Here is a 20,509-nt window from a genome sequence, read left to right as displayed (position 1 = left end):
ACAATATTTCTATATCGGTTTATAAATTTCTCTTAATATAGCATTGCTGTCTTACATTGTAATAAAGTCAAAACGCTTATCATCATACATGTTGAAGATAATTCTGAGTGAATCATAAGTTATCCATGAAATGGCTCATGACAATAATAAAAAAAGAAGCAGTAAATGTTTTATTACCATGTAAATGAACTGGCTGAGTGTCTGTGCGGTAATGCGGTATCAGGTTTCCTTCACTGTGTAAAGCTCGGATGCGTTCCTCAGCCAACACAGACACCTGTTGGAGGAATACCAGCTCTCCCTCTTGGGTGACAGTTGTTGTTGTTGTGTTTTTGGGAGTAAATCCTTCAAACTTTTATTTTTCATTTGACATGTTTAAGGGTGTCTCAGCTCAATGTTCTCTCCTAACACCAGCATCACATTCTAGCTGCAATTTGTTGCATTGTTGAGATAATTAACAGTGCTTTCACTGTTAATTACACTGCTGATGAGTTTTGGTTGGTCGGTGCTTTCTGTGGATGTCAGGCCCGTGTTGTACGATGTGAACGTTGTTATTCCAGTTCAAAATGGGAATGATTATCGGTCTGATTTTCACACAAACAGAAAACTTCTTGATGGACAATTACCTTTGATGCTGTTTTTGACACTAATTTGAAGCTTTGTGCTCCGGCTTCATGGTAAATATGGATTGGGTGTTGCATCACGTTTCCAAACATGTTACAGCAGCTGATGTAAGCCTGCATAGTCTTTGATGCAACAACTTTATGGCACTAGCTCACGTCCTTAAAGAGTGTGATTTGTCTATGAGCTATAATAGGCCTTTTTTATGTTTTTACATTTTGCACAGCGGAAGATTCCACTTCCCGCTTGATCATCCGTGTTTGCATTTATTCATGTAGTGCAGCTTAGCTTCTAGCGTCAATGTGAGCCATAATTTGAAACAATAAGAACTACTAGAATGTTTTTCTCATACTATTTCTGTGATGTAAACTTATCTTTACAGGATCCATTTGATTTCTGGTCATATCGAGCATAGAGTTCCTAAATCTCACCTATAGTGCGCTATTAATCAGCTGTGTTATGGCAGCAAAATAACAAGAGACCCAAGAAACATTTCCTTCATTTAAAAAGAGGCAAAGCTGGTATTTCTGAATATACACAAAAATTAACAGTGTGTTATTGTGATACTCTCTTACTTAGAAATCCCTAAATAAAATCATGTGTAATAAACTGCATTTAGAAGTCACATAATTACGAGACAGTGTGATTTAATCTGAGTTGCAAATGCATCAAAAGTATTGACTCAGAAGGGCTGAACTTAGATGCACAACACACTTGTGAGGTTATGTCTTTAAAAAAGTTGTAATTTTTCCTTAAGTTTACGATTTTATTTCACTTTGTGTTTATCTATCTAATTCAAAAGAAGTGCAATTAAAATTGTGGTTGTAACTTCTCAAAATGTGAAAAACACAACAGGGTATTAACATCTTTTCAAGCCCGTGTGAATATTTGGCCTTCTCTACCTCCTCTTGATGATTTTGGGTTTGAACCAACTAGTTTGCAGAGGCATTTTTATGTGATGTTTGCATGCTTTTTCTGTTTTCTAGATTTTCCTTACAATAAAAATGAATGCATGTAAAGTTAGCAAGAGTTGATGAGTGAGCCTGAAGTGTTCAAATTCCGGTCCTTTTGTGTTAGCCCTGGAATATATTGGCTACAAATGTCCATTGCACAACTGTGCTCTGAGTCAACTTAGGCTGGTGGAGGACTGACACTTTCTCTGACCTTGGACAGTAATTTGGAAATGTATTGGTGCATTGGAAGATTTGAGGTGGCATTTAGTACTTTCAGGAAAGTATTCATTCAAACAAATATCATAAACTTTGTCAAATGAATCACCCAGTTGTGCAGTGCATTTACTAAACTGGAATACATGTTGGAATAATGAAGATCACGACCATGTGGGAAGGATATCAATTCTTTCCCACCAAAGAGCTGGATGTTATTGTCCACCATCAGAGTTCTTGATGGTGTTCTTCAGTATAGAAGGTTCAAGCTGGTTTAATGTCACCATTGTGTCTCAGCACATGACATGTGAAGCTTACATGTTTATTTGCTGCTTAAAGTACATTTGTGTAGAGCAGGGGTGTCAAACTCCAGTCCTCAAGGGCCACTGTCCTGCAGTTTTTAGATGTGCCGTAGGTACAAAACACTGGAATGAAATGGCTTAATTACCTCCTTCTTGTGTAGATAAGTTCTCCAGAGCCTTGCTAATGACCTAATTATTCTATTCAGGTGTGGTGCAGCAGAGGCACATCTAAAAGTTGCAGGACAGTGGCCCTCCAGGACTGGAGTTTGACACGTGTGGTGTAGAAGCACAGCCAGTAGCATGTTGTATCCTTCGCTGGTTTGGACTGTGTTTTAGACACTGAGGGGACGCATGAGGGAATAAAGTGTTCATTAGCGCTTGATGCATGGGCCGAGACAGGCTCAGCTGTGAGCCGATAACATACAGGGACAACAATAGGCAACTGTAGCACTCTAAACATAGGACAAGGGGCCTCATTTAGACACTATTAGGGATATAATTCTGTACTAAGTGTCTTTTTTTGTCCTTTTTCTGTAAAAGCCTTTCAATGCTGCTGCTTAGGCTTCAGTTGCGCTCACCTGCATAAGAAGAAATATTATATAAGTGTAAAGAAATAAAAACAGAAGCGCCTTCTCTTCTACAGCTGTCATGCAATTAACACACAACTGATTAGGGAAATTAAACATTGATGTTCATGCTTGTTTGTGTATAGAAAGCAGGAACAGTCCATTTACACTAAATTTAAAACAGATTTGACAATATCAACTTAAACTAACTATCTCACATGTTGTGTAAAGCATCACACCAAACTAATATACACACAAAAAAAAAACACACATGGCAAATGAGAGTAAAAGTTAAACGCTCCAGTTGCATCCGCAACTAAACATCCTTTTGTTATTTTGCCTTGTTTGGCTCAGACACTGGAAAAACTAAAAAGACAGTTATCTGTAAAATAAAACTTTTTTTTTACCTGATAAACCTTATGCTCACAAACAGCTGCTCAAGCTGTTGTCGTTTTCATGACATAAACTTTATGTTCTCATCCTTCGGCTATGGGTTGTTTATGGTGTTAAAATCAAGATTCCAACTCTATAATACAATGCAATAAAGTCAGTCTACAAAATGTTGTAAACCATTCGAATATTTATTTATTATAACAAACCCATTTCTGTTGGGTTTGTTAGGTTTTTTTATTTTCTGTGTTCTGTCATTTTTATATATCTACCTTTTAGGTCGATATATATGTTTTTTTCCCCTTTAAAAAAAAGCAACACATTTTTCTTAGTTTTTTTGCAGGTGGTCGGGTCAATAAACTCCTTTCTAAACAATCCACAGCAACCATTTGGGTCACCAGCAAAGAGGCTGGCAGTGCTCCAGTCAGGGTAGAATGGGTGGTACTGTTCTTGTAGCCGAGAGAGAGAGTGAAACAGACTGAAAGAATAAGAAGGGAGAGGCAGAGTGCACTTGAGTGGGTCACCAGACTAAACATAGCATCGCATGTTAGAGATGCATGGAGGCAGCGCCCCAGCTCACATCTGTAGCTTCAGCTAGAGCCACTCCTCTGCCATGCATATTTTACAGTCTCGCTGTGTCATCTGCTCAGCAGTGCTGTGAGTTTGAGAATTTGCAGGTTTTTTTGGTTTTATATTCTTGGTTGTTCTCTTTAGTTTAAGAAAGGTGACTCTCTTATTGAGCAACATGTGTGTGTATGTTTGTGTTTGTTATGCGCAAATTTAGGACATACTAATCTTTTTCTGTCGTTGTTCTCAAGTGTGTGCTATGTAATTGGTGGGGTGTTAAGTGTGTTTGTGGGGCTTATTGCGCTTGCTGCTGAGAGTCTAAGAGTGCTGGAATCAGAAAGCCCTCTGAGGCTCTCCAGCAAATAATGCTGTGCATAATATTCAATTATGCATGTTGTTTTTATTTCCAAACTGAGATACTTACGTGTGCACATGTTCAGCAGTCGTATGAGACGGTTTGCTAACATCCTGCTTTTTATAACATCACAAAACCTTTAAAATATATATATATTTTCTCAGCAAAACTTTTTCTTTTTTTTTTTAACAGTAATGGTTCTGTCTTGGGCTTAATCAGAACTTAATAGAGAGGATTACAGCAAGAGCTCTATCTGAGCCAGAGATTTGTATTATCGTTTTATAATCATATCATTACTGTGCCAGTTCTCCGGCTGTTGTGCAGTGATGTAACAGATGTGTGCTTGCAAATAGAACAGTGTGGTACTCAGAGGAGGGAAACCAAACCACAGCATGTGGCAACTGTGATTTTCATCTTTTTTTCCACACCATGATTTCTTCAGAAATGCACAGTTGTAGGAGTGACAGAAAGCTGGAAAAAAAAAGAGTATCTGTTTGTTGATGCTTCTGACGGCATAAACACACTGTCACAGTGGTGGTCTGAGCTGTCACACCACTGACGGACTGAGGGGCTGTCGCCCCAAGCACCTACACGGACACAGTTTGTTTTTTGTTACCCGCACTTGCTAAAAACTCAAATGTTATCTTGATGCTGCTGTGCTGTCACAACTATTACTGACAATTTCACCCTCAATGTAAACAAAACACTGATGTCAAGTTTAAAACAGACGTACGGTGCCTTGAAAACAACTGATTCCCATTTTGAAGTTGATGGAAATAAAAAAAAAAGTTAAAAATTAAAATCTGAAAAGTTGGTGTTATGAAGGTGGATCAAGCAAGCCCAAGAAAAAAAGAAGCCTTATAGACCACAAAAGGCTTGAAACACTCAGGAGGGTTAAGTGCTCCTGAGAGCTCCTAAATTTGATTTGTTTTAGATCAAATCAAATTTGTGCAGAATTTTATTAAAATCTGCGGCAAAACCCAAAAATTGATATCCACAGACACTCTCCATTTCAGTTTGGGATAAGCAGAATTGTTAGAAATTTAGCGAAACGGTTGTCTTTACAAATTAATAATCTGTTTGAATAGGAATAAAGGAATCTTTTAGTTTTTCCATCATGTTTCTTCTCACTGGAAGTAACAGGTTTTGAAATATCCCAGTCAGAGCTGTGAATCTGATATAAAATGAATCTAGCGAGCTTAAGATTAGGGTGATGGCAAAGAGGTCTTCCAACGTCAAAAGCCAAAGAAATTATATAAATACTGGAAACATGTACAAATCTGTTCAACCCGTATTGAACCCTTTCAATAAGGGTTGAACAGATTTAGGGTATCAATAATTTTGGGCTAAACTTTGCATCTCGTTTACAAATTTCACAAATTTGTAAACAAGCAATACTTAATGTCTGTATATGAAATTCAAATCAAGTGAAATGCCCTAAGGTTTCTGCCTGCAACATTTTAAAATGTGGAAAAGTTCAAACATCTGAGAATGTTCTTCAGTGGATCACATTCATTAAATTACATTTTGCTTAAAAGCTGCTAAAGTCGCTTTTTTCAACATCCTAACAGAATGGGATCATCATCTCAATCAACTGGGCCACAAGAGAGTTTTAAGACGCTCCAAACAAAACAGTCAAAATAAATCAGGCTCCATTGGGTGTTTAAGAGCTTTATTTTATGCTGTTGTAATCCATCCTATAGATTTTGAAAAGAGCAAAGGGAGTTATAAGCAGGGCCAAGCTATAATTAAAGTCTAACATGTAAAGGGCAGCATTAGGGCACAATGATAGTAACTTAACAGGCAATTAAATTTGTTTTCCCACTGGGAGGTTAAACACCAAGCATGTCTAGACATGTAGTCCTGTTTTCGACTTTTTATTCTGTATCATATCATTATGAATTTAAGTTATCAACCTTGCAAACATTAGAAGAAAATTGTCTCCATCTTTGCACCATCACACCGGGACTTGTAAAACTAGAAGCTACTTTTGCTATTGAAAATTAATAATATATTTATTGAATGAAAATGCTAAATACACTTAAACAGAAAGAAGCAGATTTTCTAAAATTGAGGAAACGTTGATACTTAAATAAGAAATAGAGGAAGTGAAATGTTTTTGGATTAGATAAAAAGCTGTTAGATAAACTTAGATAAAAGCTGTTATTATTAATTAAGTTATTAATTCAAAGACAAACAGTTAATATAATAAATTATAGTTGTGCATAGTGAGACAAACATAAATGGATAGAAAAAAAATATATATATATATAATATTTAAATACAATTAATTCATATTTACTACATAAATTATTTATGACAAACAGTAAATTGGTCTAATTTTAATGTATATTTTTTATGTAATTAGTCCATTAATGAATCTGAATGTATCTTGTTCATGGTAATTTAGATAACACTTAACATGTACTAATTAAATTGAATTATTATTGCAAAATTCAGTTATAAAAATAAAAAATAAATATGTTTTATAATTTCTATAGTGACATTAATTTTAGTATGACTTAAGTTATTCAACTTGTTTGAAACTTTTTTTATTAAATATTGCAGATAAATCAAAGCAGATATATTAATTGAATAGCAACTTTATGTTTGGTTCTAGTCTTTATTGTTCCATTTATTACAGACTGAATAACTAATGCTGCCTTTACCTACAATTTTAATTTGGCAAATAAAACTGTTTTTATAGCTTATTTATTTAAGCACATATTATATGCTGCCTCAGTGGCTTTCCAAGCTCCACATGGTGTCCTTATGTGCGACAATAATAAACAAACTGGGCATAAAACATTAATTATTGCAGAAATCTCTGTGGTTAGGGTGTGCAATTTCTGCTGGTACTCCTTGTTCTCCCTGAGGTTGAGCCCGACCACCCTACACACTCTTTGAACTGCAAACACCTCCGACATTAACAGACTGCACAACCTGACTGTGTGTCACGCATGGTCTTTATGGGATCGTGTTCTTCCTTCACCTTCCATCCCCTCCCATCTGAGCAGGCTGTTTCCAACATGTCTTTCAAACTTTGCTGGCGTGGTTTCAGCTGTGCGTCTGATGTGCTGTGTGTTGATGTGCCTGTGGAGTGGTTCTCTCCCCTGCTTTGTCAGTGTGGGGTTTCCCCCATGTGTAGCCATGTAATTGAAGGGCTTTAAGGGGCTTATTTGTGTATTTCCCGCAGAGTCATTTTCCTGCTATTGAATTTAGTTTGAGAGCACGGTCAAAAGGAAAGCTTTTACTGTTAAAATACACTCAATTACTTGTATAAAAGGCCTCCTAATAGTATTGGCTTTGAGTGCTCCATTGGTCCATGAAAACACTCTTGTTACTTTCTAGATTTTAGAGCGCAGATGGCTGGTACAGAGACGGTTTATACAGATGAGCTTATATTGTCTCTGGCTTTTTATGTATAAATTTTGGATCGTCCGACTCTGATATAGACAACTACATTATAGAGAAATTTTACATATCTGTTTTTAGTTCAATTAAAAACTCATACTGGCCTCAGTGAGGCCTTCTGTCACACAATTAGCGCATGGTCCAAACTGGGTACTCAACTGGACAATGATACAGCACCAGCAGCAAATCTAACACAAAATGTTTGGAAAAGAAAATCATCAAGATGTTGCAGTGTTCTGGTCAAAGACCACGCCTCAGCTTCTGGAAATTGCTGTGGTGGCTCATTAGAACGAGGCAGAAACTCAATAGATGAATAAAGTTGTACAGAAACTAGGAACCTCACGCTAACTTGTGTGTATGTAACTTTTCTGTGACTGCTTAATATAACAGCTGTGAAACAAACCAGGTGGTCTCATTGTAAAACAGAAAATTCATCAAAGTCTGATATCCTTTTCTGTTTCTTTTATCATCCCTCAGGTGGCTCAATGGCCCTAAGAGGAAGAGGAAGAACAGCCAATGTTCGGTGAAGAGTATGACTGGTGAGTGACTGATTTAATCTTCTAAGATCCATGAATCCCTAATCCAGAGATTAAAGGCTGTCCAGATGCAGACAGATGTTCACTTTAGAAAATTGAACAAATAAGTGATGAATGTAACATTTTTTTATAATTTATATAGAAAAGCTCCTCACAGTGAATCTAGGCAACTGTGCAATTGTACAAAGGTTGGTGGTAGCTATTTCAAAGCTGCCTTGTGAACATTTTGCTTTCAAATATGGAGAAAAATATTTTGGGCATCTGCCGTTGATAGACAATAGCCCTCTGCTTCGTCTGCCTCTGCCTTGGTCAGTGTTTATTGTGAGAGTGACAGCTCCAAATCCTGGGAACTGAGGGAGAGAGGTAAACAGGCGAAGAAAGACGCAGTGAAAGAATTACGGTGGGAGGAACAGCTTTATTTAGGAAAATAAAGCACCAGATATGTTTTTGTTTTCCCTCCAAGCCAGCATATGGTTTGAATCACCTGCATCACTGCTGGATAGCCCATTAATGCCATCATTTTGAGCCTCTTTCTCTTCAGGTTGCTCTTGTAAAAGAGTCTTCTTTGCTGGTGTTACGGTAAAGGTTTTGAGAAGAAAACACACACACACACCACCCACCCCCACACACAAAGACACTTTGCTTCCACGCATCTTTTGTTGGAAGCACAGCAAGTGTGTATACAGCTCATCAAAGTGTTGCTCAGCATGGTGCGAACAACACTGGCAACCTGGCAATTCACAGAGTTTCCCATATTGATATTGAATTGGATAATAAATAATTGCAATTGCATTGATGAGTCGATATTTTTATCCACCCCTAATTGTGAGTTTTCAGCTCAAGGAACTGCGATCGTGGAAACCAAAAGGTATAGGTTGCAACCTGGCAGCTGTGAGGATTTCTTCTTGGAAGTTTACCTGGACTTAACTCCGTGTGTCAATCTTCGCGTACATTCTTCAAAAGCATTCAGTGCTTTAAATACAAGCAAAGTTGCTGCCCACATCCTCAGCATCTTATCTTCATCAGACTCTGCTCATGTTTCTCAAAAAGATGGACACTAGAGTATGATTAATGTCTCTGACCTGCAGGAACAGTTGTTGTTGCTTTGGGTCATGCCACGCTCATTTCGCAGTCTTATATTACGCCTTAGAGTTCATAGTCAGTTCAGTAACTACCAGCACTTGATGGTGGCAGTTACAGAGCTGAGCAGAGCTCTGTGAGATGTTTAAAGCCTGGGATATTGATTGAAATCCTCCTTTTTCATCACCGCATATCCTGAAATATGTGTAGGATCTAACGTCAAGACAGGATAACAAGCCTTTTGAAATTAGGAGCTCATTAATTTTTTTCTTTTTTTTAACATTATAAGCATGAGTAATTGCTTATTATGCTATTAAAGTTTTATTGTATAGTTCATACAACAGCAGGGGATTAGTGTGTGTAGTCAGGATTATCCCCTAATGTCCTCAGTGTTTACAGTCTCATATGTCGTCCCGCCCGGACTCCTGTTGTGTCAGGACCTCAGAGAAAGAACCACGGGACTCCGTCAGACACCTGATCCATTACGTTCCGATCCAAACAAAGAAAGCGGCTTTTCTGGCGCGAACCTCTTGAAGACTGAATATTTATCTGGGCTCTGCCTCTGCAGCAGCGACCCTCGTTGATGTCTCTTGAGTTTCCTGTTCCAAAAAGGGGGCACAGCCACATCCAGAGAGCTGCAGCGGTATTGATTTTGGGCTTGGCTTCCGAAAGCAGCCACAGACTAGCTTTGGGATTGGTCTACCACTGTTTGGCCCTGCCAAGGCAGCAGCACTGACATTCCTCTCACAGGCTTACCTCTGATGTTCTCCTTATCTTTTTCCTCATGCTTTTCTGAGCTTCTATATTTTCTTCTTCAGTTCTGCGGGTTTTTATTTCCTCTCAGCAAGTCTAAACTCTTATTACAATCCCCAGTGGGGTTCTATCAGCTTGAACTTGGTGGTATTTGTTCAAATCGATTTGGCTTGAAATGTGACTTGTTGTGCCCCCTTGGCACTCACTCTTGCCTTGCTTTCCCACCATCCTCTTCTTGCACTGCCCCTCCTTCTTCTCCTCATCCTCTTCCTCATCTGGAATCTGTAGCAAAGCCAAAAAGCAGGGCGCAACTGACACTGCCAGTCACAGCTCTCAACACGCCTCAATACAAACACGCACACAGCTGCAGTCCTGCTTCATCCGCTGAGAGTAAAGAAGGAAAGGCTTTTATTTAATAATCTGTTTGAATAAGTTAAAGCCAGACAAAGAATTGGGCCACTATTTGACCACACATAACCTTGCCCATTCTCCTCACTGCACTTTTGCAGTTACAGACATGCAAAAAAAAAGCTAAGATCGTGGAAACGAGTCTCAATTTTATCAGTGGATTCAGGTTCTCCGATTCTTCTGTCTGGATGTAATCTGAGACTCTGCAGGGGCCAAACCGTCTGCACTCTGCTACCTCCCTCTCTCCCTTCATGTTTGGGGTTGTTATCATACCATAAAAGAGGTCTGTCCGCCTCAGTCCTGATACAGTGTGATATCCATCAGAAGGGGCTGAAAAATTCTGAGCAGTTGTGAAGCTAAAAACGCATGATGAAGTCACTCAGTTTGTGTATGTTTGTGCCCACACCGACTTTATTTGCGACTTGCACTGGACCATTTCCTCCCCTCCCAGCTGCTCGGCCACGTATACGGCACATGAAATGTCTGGAAATCTGCTATTTCCTGTGTTTCTGAGCAAACTCCTTGGTTCTCCCCAGTCTTGGAGGCGGCATAGGAGGAGAACGAGCTGTTCCGTTCCCAACCTATGACTTATTCCCTGTGTCAAAACAAGTGTAACTAGTTCCATATAGTTCATGTCCAATTAAACCCATTAAAGATATTTAGAAAGTTTTTAATTAAATTTCTGGAAGTTAATTTAGAAGTAGAGAGGGAGCATTTAAAGTTAGGGTTCCTCACACAGTGCTTGTAGAAATTGATTTGCATTTTCAAAGTGTAGAAAAAAAAGTGGGGAAAGATATTTGAGCTTACAGACTGCATCTCCTGTGCTCTTGTCTAAATGTTGTGACCATTCTCTCATCATTGTGTCCCACATCTTTCCATCTTAACTTCTTGTATTATGTCCTTCTTTAATTTCTTTCTTAGGTTTTTCTTCCACTTTCTTTCTTATGTTCTTCCTTTCTTTGTTTCCAGGTGTCCTACTTCTCTTTCTTCCCTCCTTTTTTTCTGCCCACCTAGTTTCCTAAATTCTTTTTTGCATTTTTCTTTCTTTTCTTATTTCCTTTTGTGATCTTTTCCCTTCCCTCCATTTTCTTTCCTTCCTTCTGCCCTTATTTTAAACATATTAACCTCACAAATATTAATGGATTAAATACATTTATTTCCAAAATAAATTTGTTGCAAGGTTTTGTATACTTCTAATTTTATAAAACATTGTTTCTACTGTAAAAGGAAAGTAAAGGAATGAGAATGCTAGAATAATGAGCCTGGAAAGATTCCGAATGTTTTCATTGAAAACTCTGTAAGAATCCTAAAAGATACAAACGCAACACTCTTGATGAGTGCTCAGTTTCTGGTTTAAATAGCCCGCAGTAATGTGCCCTTTATGTTTATGCTTGTGTTCCTTCTTCTTTCAGGGTACATCCCCAGCTACCTCGAAAAGGATGAGCCATGTGTGGTGTGTGGCGACAAGGCCACAGGGTACCACTACCGCTGCATTACCTGCGAGGGCTGCAAGGTATGCGTCCACAGAGACACTCACCTCCGTCAGTTATCTGTAGCTTATTTTTTTGTGCTCATATTACAGGCCAAGGCTTTTCTCAGTGTAAAAATACAGTGATCTTTGCATGCTTAGGAGAGATTATGTTTTGGATGTGATTCACAGTAAGAAGAATTCAATAAAAGTAAAAAAAAATAAAAGAAAAAGAAAAAAAAAACCCTCAGACAGGCTGAAAATCAGCTTATTTGGATCTTTGGATCAGATACAAGATTATAGGAAATTTATTCCTTCGTGGAGGCTAAGATAAAATAACTGAAGCTTGATGTAAGGTTTTTACACCATACTGTGTGTTAACATTTCTCACAAACAAGACCAGCAGGAGGACTGATTGATCCTGACTTTCCTGAGCTGTTGTAGGACGTGGGATTTAAGGTTTTCATTTTATCTTGTCCTTTTCTTGTCCTCCATCGCTTTAATCTCTGCCTGCTCTGTTTCCCATCAGGCCTCCACCGTATGTGACCTACTGTCACTCTGCCTGAAGCGTTCATTCATTCATCAGTCTCCCTCTCTGTGTGCTTTTCGTCGTGCCTGCAGGGTTTCTTTCGTAGGACCATTCAAAAGAACCTCCACCCCACCTACTCCTGCAAGTACGATGGCTGCTGCATCATTGACAAGATCACCCGCAACCAGTGCCAGCTGTGTCGCTTTAAGAAGTGCATCTCAGTGGGAATGGCCATGGACTGTAAGTGCAAAGGTTTTTCCACATTCTGTCTCTTGACAAACATAAACTTCAATGTATTTTATTGGGATTTTTAATCATGGTAAAGTAGAACAAAAGTTAAATAGTTTTACTTTTTCTTTAAACAGAAAATTTAGAAAGTAATGGCACACATTTGTATTCGGCCCCTATCAATCTGTTACCCTTAAATACAATCTCGAATTCCTGTTTACAGTTGCCCACAGCCCAATTAGGTGGAGCAGACTTTACACCATCTTGAAAATATCATATTGGGTGCTGAGAAAGACTTTGGACTGGGGTGGAGGTTGACCTTCTACAAGGTCAATGTCCCTAATTATATGTCCAGAGTTACAATGGAACAGCTTAGATGATAGTATATCTATGTGTCCAACTCAAAGTTTGTGCCAAGGCATGAAATTGATGCTTTCCATTCACTCAGGCTGAGCTTGAACTATTATACAAAGGCTTTAATAAAATCTCATGAAACATGAGTTTGATGGCAGAATTTGAACATATTTAAAGAGTGTAGATGCTGGTATGCATTCAGAAAATTGATATTAAAGTTTGGATTGGAAATAATAAGTGATGTAACTCACAAGTTATTGTGGTTGAAATGTGTTTTGTAGTAAAAATCTACCTTTAAACTTAATGTAACTAAACCTAAATCTTTTCTTTCTTCCTCCCCAGTGGTCCTGGATGACTCAAAGCGTGTGGCTAAACGGCGCCTTATTGAGGAGAACAGGGAGAAACGCAAAAAGGAGGAGATGGTGAAGTCCCTGCAGACCCGTCCAGAGCCCACTGTGGCCGAATGGGACCTGATCCGGCTGGTGACAGAGGCCCATCGGCATACCAACGCTCAGGGCGCACAGTGGAAACAGAACCGCAAATTCCTGGTAAGAACACGTTGCTCTGGTTTCCATTTTTGTCCAGATAACTCCACTTTCTTTTAGATGTACAATATTTCATGGTCTGACACTCAAATGCAAAAAAAAAATATTAATCCAAGAGAGTCTCCTCTAAAGGTCGGAGCTTGCTGCAGGGAGGAGTTTGGCTCTGAAAGTGTTTGAAGGTGCATAAAAGCTGAATGCTTCAGATAATCCTCAGCCAAAACACAAGGTCGTAGCCTGAGTTTGTGTGAGGTGTGAAGCCTTATAGGACAAACCTGAGAGCAGCAGAAACAAAAGTCTGTGCATAAACTTGTTTTTGTTACTAATCAAAGCGTGAACAGGTTGAGCTCTCTTAGTTACAACAAATATATAATGTTTTAGAAGGCTTTTCAGTCTAATAAGGCCAAGAGACCAAAAGCAAATCTGTACAGTAACATTTTGTAAGTTATTCATTTACTCATTTAAATAGACACAGTTCTCTGTAATACAGATAAGACCTGCTAAATTTAGGAAAAACAGATTTGGTTGCCATGGTTTAGGAATGTATATCACAATGTAAAATTCTTGAAAAGCTGTTATTTGTTTATATTTTACACACTATTATGCACATATATAAATAAATTTAAACCACATGGAGTCATGACGCCTGTTAATTTTATTCTTAGACTCTACCATCTTTATTTGTGTTCTCTTTTTATATAGTTTTACATTTTTATCTCTTTCATTCACCTTATTTAAAATTTGCTTGCAAAAATTGTGACTTTTGTATTTGACAGGTAACTTGCCAGCATTTGATTAGTTTATCATCAGTGAACACAACACGCCCAGGCGTCACCAGGTCCTGCTGAGACTGTAAACTCAGCTTATTATATTGATTTGCATCAGTCTCTGTGGATTAAGGTGGTGATAGCATTCTGGTTTGAAAAATGTCCAGTTAGAAGGAAGGAGGGATAATTAAAAGTAGAAAGTAATTGAATTAAATGTACCTCTTGGGAAATGAATGCATGATGTTTTCTTGTCCATAAGAGATAAATTACACAGATAAGGAATTTGTTTGATTTTTCACTTCCTTATTCCTAAAAGAAAAGTAAAAACAAATAATTGCCTTTCTTCTGCTGTTGCTGGAGTGAGTCGTGGTTTGCTTTACCTGCTGTGTGTATGACACCACCTTTTGACGTGGGGCTGCATGTTGCGGTTGACTCACACATTCAGTGTGAGGGATGTTGTTACCGGTGAGTCCACTAAGTTGAGTAAGTCAATCAAATCCACCTAATCGGCTGAATCTGCTGTATTTCTGCCGATTCAGGAACTTTCCAGCTCTTCTGACAACCCACATCTTTCAGTGTAGATGCTGTTTCTGAGTGAAGAAAGCTCAAAGTTAACTGTTTTTCAGTGTTAGTGAGGCCCCCGCCATGAAATATGCTGACTTTGAACATGCTGTCAGCCTCTCGGACATCTCTAAGTTAAGGTGCTTTCCCTTGAATGCCAACAGAGAAGCTGCTGTTTTATGTAATGCCAGCAACACTAACCACACTGATAGCTTTACTCAGCAGTGTGATATCTGTTTGAAAGTCAAAGCTAAGATTACTAGTAGCACTTTCAAACAGCTGGATGCATCCAGAATGAACTTCTATGGAACAAAAACTGTGGGAATAATTTTTCATTTTAAGTGTTGGATCATCTTGTACACACCATCCTTCTCGGTTTTCTGTTCTATTCTCTCAGCCAAATAAAATATAAAACCTCTCCACAACCCTTCAGTGCACAGAAGTCTCCTGTTTTTCACAGGTCCTAAACTTTAAACTGTTGCTCTTAGAAACATTTGCCAAATATTGAATTTGAATCTCTGTTTTCTGTCTTTGCAATTAGAAACAGAAACTGATCTAATTTAAGGCCCATTGAACATCTGCTTTTAGTTCAGTGCAGATTAAGTAAAAAATAACACACAAAAAAACACTTTCCATACCACAGACCTGCAGGTTCCCAGAGGAGATCTCATCATCCAATCAGATGTTGTGTGCATTGTGTTTATAATTTTTGGCTTCTAACTGTTGAACGTTTTATCTCATCTTAAAAAAAAAAAACATCTGTATGTCATTGGGAATTCATACATTTTTACATGTATGTAAAAATGTATGACATATTATATATTCATACATTTATATATGTATATATATATTCATACATTTTTTATATATTCATACATTTTTGAATATATAAATATATTCATACATTATTCATACATTTTTTGTATATTCATACATTTTTTGGTTTTATTCTTGATCCATTATGCCAAAATTGTGGCGAAGCACCTTTTATTGATTGAAATTGGCTTTGAACTTGACTCATTGTGAGTGACCAGTTTTAATCGCTTTTGGTATGAAGCAGACGTACAATAAGCTCATTATGAACAAAGCTTCCAGAGATAATGTAATATGTATATAATATGTCAACAGTTCAACACTTTAATGCTGAAACTGCAATAACAAGGTACCTCCCCAACCCCTGTCAGTAAATCAGTTGAACTTTATTCATACTTAGGTCCATGGATCATGTGCAAGCTGCTCATTTTTATTTCTCTGATTGATTGATTCTTTAATTCACTTGAAGTCCATTTTTTTTTTATTTTCTCTTTTCTCCATCTATGTACCTTGGACATAAACAAGGAGGTCTTGAAGATGGGCAAATAAATATTATGTATTATCTTAAATACTTAAATTTTTGTGTTTTTAACTTCAATAATCTCAATGTATCCATAAAAAAATGTCATGAATTTTCTGAAACCTAGTCATGGGTCAGAAAGTCCCCCAACAGGAATCCACAATTAAGGCTGATGCTGTTGGAACATTTTTAGAATAATATTGAACTGGAAGCTTTGTGTTGGAAAATGAGCGAGTTTTGCAGACAGCATCAAAAATACTGGGTGGAAAGTAAGTACTGGTATAAATTACTCCTAAACGTCCTGGTGTAGTTTGTTTTGAACTCTAATGGATTGTGCTCCCCAACTGCCCATAAATCTAGAATTACATTCTGACTCACCGAGCAAGAGGAAACTCTGTGTGAAGGTCACCATGAGACACTTTGGTATTTTTCAGTCTGTAAATCTGTTAAAAACATCTTTTCATTCAAAAGTTGGTTTTGACTACGCAGATTCATGACTGACTTTCTGAAACTTGACTTTCTTTCTCTTCTTCCTTTCATTTGTTTTGTTTTCTTTCTTTTCTTTCTGATTTCCTTCCTTCCTTGTATCATTATTTTTGTTAATCTCTTGTTCTCATTCTTTTTTCCTCCATTCTATTGTTTCTTCTTGCCTTCCTTCTTTTCTCCCTCTTATTTTTTCCTTCCTTGTCTCATAAATTCCATCCTGTGCCTTTTTGTTTTTCTTTTCCATCATTCCTTATGTTCTTCCTGTCTTTCCGTCTTTACATTCCTTCTTCTTTCCACCCTCTATTTACTTTTTTCCTCTTTTTAGCATTCTTTCTTCTTTCCTTCTCGTCTTCCTACACTGTGTCCTTTCTTTGCACCTTCATTCTTTCCTTGCTTTCTTCCTCCTCCAGTGCTCTTCTCTTTTTCATTCATTCCATTCCATACACTTGTCCTTTCTTCTGTCCTTCCATAGTCAGAAATTGATGGTGTATTGATAGAGTAGTGTACTTTAAAATGAAATCTGAAAAGTTGACTGGAAAAGTGTGGAGTATTTACGCAGTTAATGGGTGGGAACCTTGGAGCAGGCCACCTTTTTTTTTCTTTCTTTAAAACAAGACCCAAGAAGAGACAAAGAAGTAAGCTTGCATTCCACATAAATCTTAAAACAGACATTTTCTATTAGTACTATCAAGGCTCCTCAGTTATTTTAGAAATCGGACTGATTTGGAAATAGAAAAGCACCGTGATTAATCCCCATCAGCTTCCAAAAGTTTTCCCTGCATTAATCTAGGTAATCTGCAGAGCTTACTATGAAGACTTCTTTTTGCTTATTGCTGCCATTTTTTAGGTTCTCCGCACTTTTCTAATCACACTGGGGTTAAGGATGAACTCTGCAGAGACAAAAGCCATTAAACAACGTAAAATATGACTGAAAGACTGCGGAAGGAGTGTTATGCTTTCAGTATGTATAACCTGCAGCTGATTCTCTTGCGTCTCCCTTGACAGCTATTTTCTCAATAGTGATGTAAAAAATGTCCCTGACCTACAAACACTATGCTTAGTTTTTGGCTTTTCACAGCATCCATCTCTGTCTTTCATGATTGATGACTTACTGTTTACCATGATTATTCTCATGCTTTAGTTTTATCCTGTTCATGGCCGGAGCCCAACTTAAATTAATTGCTATAGTTCTGACACATGCTTTATTCAGTGGAAGGTGACACAATATGTATCATTATCACCCCTCAATTTACACAGATTTCTGAATGCAAAGCCTTGACTTTTCCTCATTTGTCACATTAGACCCTGAAACGAAAGTGTATTTTATTGAGATTTTATATGATAGACCAAGATAAAGTGGAGCGTAATTATGAAGAAGAACGTGAATGATAAATGAGTTGTGGTTGTCAAATAATTTTTTTTAAAAACTGGAAAAGGTTGGTTTGCAATTATTTGAGGTGAGCAACGGATGGGGCTTTGTGAAACATCAGCCTTAACCTTGATGAGAAATGTGTTTCATTGTCACAAGAGCTCAACCCAAAGGACTTTGTCAAACTAATTAGTGATGATAAAAAATGCACAAAAATTATTAGCCTTAACTGTACACTGCAAAGGCAAACAAAAGCTGCACAATGTTCTTAGGACCATGATGAAGGTTTTGATCCTTGTATGGTATGTCTTGACAGATACCCCTGAAAATTGAGCTCTTTAAGAATGTCCTCTTCAGGTGTTATCTCTTAAGGATTATTTAACACCCAGCGGTAATCACTGCCTTTTTTCCAATGCAGCCAGAGAAGATTGGCCAATCTCCGGTTGCCCCGACGTCCGACGGAGACAAGGTGGACCTGGAAGCCTTCAGCGAATTCACCAAGATCATCACCCCTGCCATCACCAGAGTAGTCGACTTTGCCAAAAAACTGCCCATGTTCTCTGAGGTGAGGGAAGGTTGATTATTTGGCAGCAGACGACCAGTTCGTGCATAGATGAATGCCCCTGTCAGGCTGTGTGTGTTTGTAAGTGCTCATAGAGGTGTGAGGGTCATAAGTACAATTTGTCAAGCAGATCATTGAATCTGTCTGAAGGAAAGGCTAATGCATTTCATTGCAAATTTATTCAAACCTCTTAAACATTTAAACTGCTTTACATTTAGTTTCATCTTGGGATTTTCTATTATAGATTCCCATAACTTCAGAAGTAAAAGAAGGATTTGTGGTTCTCAAAAGTTTATTCAAGTATCACCTTTTGCTGCAATTGCAGCTGCAAGTCTTTCAGTTATTTCTGTACTACCTTTGCACACTCTCATCATTTTCAATCTGTTGTCATTGATTTTAAGATCTTTCTAAAGATTCTCAGTCTGATATAGATCTGGACTTGTCTGCCTTGATCTGAAGTGCCCTTCTGTGGCTCTGGTTGTATGTTTCGGCTCTGACGGACTTCATGACTTTCTTTCAAAAAGGATTTATTTCTTGTCGCTTTGTATTTGTGAAGCGAACAGACACTTGTGTTAGTCAATATTTCCTCCAGCACTGACTTACAGGTAGACACCTCAGGGAACAAGCTTTCTTACATATGATAGTCAGTTTGGGTTATATTAATTAGTTAACAGCTGATAAAGCAGTGACAAGGCATTATATTATTGGGCACTGATTAAAGAGTTATTGTCTGATGGGGCAGATGGATTTAAATAGGCCTGTGAGTGGGAATGTGTAGCATAATTAGTTACAGATGTGAAGAAGTTGCAACTGTAACTCTGTACAACATTTAGAAACAAAAATCGAAGGCAATGATGTTGAATCTGCTTTTTTCAGTATAAATGTGTGTTTAACTTTTTCTTCCTTGATAGATGATACCACTGAAAACAATAAGAAAAAAAACTCATTGTGTTAACTGAGATGAAAATTAAAGCTTAGTAGATAGCAATGCCAGAATCTGCCTTGTTTTATCTCAAAATAATAAAAGGCACTATAAATTTGGCTGTTTAATCTGATAACATTGGACTATGGAAAAAACCTATTTGAGCCATGAGGCTTCTTCATGCTGCCTGTTTGAAGCCCTGATAGGACAGCTGATAGCACAGAAACAAGGCCAGCAGTCATTTACTCACTAAAAAAACACTAATTAATTGCTGCTCCTTTAAATTGACACAGCCATAAATGAATTGTAAGTGTTTGGTTTGAGCTTCAGTTACAAGCTATGATTACAAATTTACAAGACAGATCAAGGCAACAAATGTCAATTAATCTGCTCGGGTGCCAGCAGCGACACAGGGAGAGTAGAGTTCGCACCGAGGTGAGATTAATTCAGTGAACGCATTCTGCACACGTAACGAGATGAGATTCAACTGAGAGGGGCTTGCATCCATGTAAATCAGGGTGATTTTGAAATAATCTATTTATTCATGGAAACAAATACATGCTTGGTATTCATCTATCGTTTTTCTTCTGTTCTTGAACCACTTATTTTACTATTATATTTTTGTCTCCCTCATTATCTGTTAAACTTTGGTTGATGCTGGAAATTTTTTTTATTTATTTTTTTCGTCATGTGTAACACTGAAACTGAGGAAATTAGGCCATGCCCACACGAGAACACAACGGATCTGAACAATCTTTTTGTTTCCCTAAAATATTCTCATAGAAATAACACTGTTGCTATAAATGTCTTCATTCATATAAGAACACCATAAGTGAAAGGATGTGGTGCTCTGATGTTGCCTGGAAAATGCACAAACACAGGAATGGAGGGAGCATGTTCTCACAGAGCTGAAAAGCATAAAAAATAAGTGCTGCCACCCTTTGTTTAGTTCTGATACTGGAGACATTACGGGTTAGAGTTACTGACTAACATTTATTTTTGGCCCAAAGACAATACCCCATATAGACTATCATAAAGTGCAATGATTTGAGTGCTAGCATAACATGAAACATTTTTCATGTTATGCTAGCAACACAATAACATTGTGTTGTCCTGACCAACACAATGTTATTACGTTGGTCAAGTGAGGAAACTTGTTCATTGTAATGAATTTTTTTCAACAACGTAAATGTAAATGGATGCAGAATATATCTTCACATTTCTATGTTTGCA

The 20,509-nt window shown here is 37.7% G+C and overlaps 1 protein-coding gene across 1 annotated transcript in view; it reads left to right on the top strand.

Annotated features, from left to right (window-relative positions):
* Positions 1 to 20,509, top strand: part of LOC102237580 (thyroid hormone receptor alpha) — a 133,125-nt gene that overhangs the window by 94,736 nt on the left and 17,880 nt on the right. Inside the window, exons 5-9 of the mRNA XM_005794730.3 lie at positions 7,856 to 7,917; positions 11,568 to 11,668; positions 12,245 to 12,392; positions 13,077 to 13,282; positions 18,211 to 18,357. Of these exons, the coding sequence (XP_005794787.1) occupies positions 7,856 to 7,917; positions 11,568 to 11,668; positions 12,245 to 12,392; positions 13,077 to 13,282; positions 18,211 to 18,357 (664 nt within the window). The remainder of the gene's footprint in view (positions 1 to 7,855; positions 7,918 to 11,567; positions 11,669 to 12,244; positions 12,393 to 13,076; positions 13,283 to 18,210; positions 18,358 to 20,509) is intronic.

Source organism: Xiphophorus maculatus, chromosome 10 (genome assembly GCF_002775205.1).
Source record: "Xiphophorus maculatus strain JP 163 A chromosome 10, X_maculatus-5.0-male, whole genome shotgun sequence".
Taxonomy (NCBI): domain Eukaryota; kingdom Metazoa; phylum Chordata; class Actinopteri; order Cyprinodontiformes; family Poeciliidae; genus Xiphophorus; species Xiphophorus maculatus.
The sequence above is the reverse complement of the archived record's forward strand: the minus strand, read 5'-3'. Positions and strand labels throughout refer to the sequence as shown.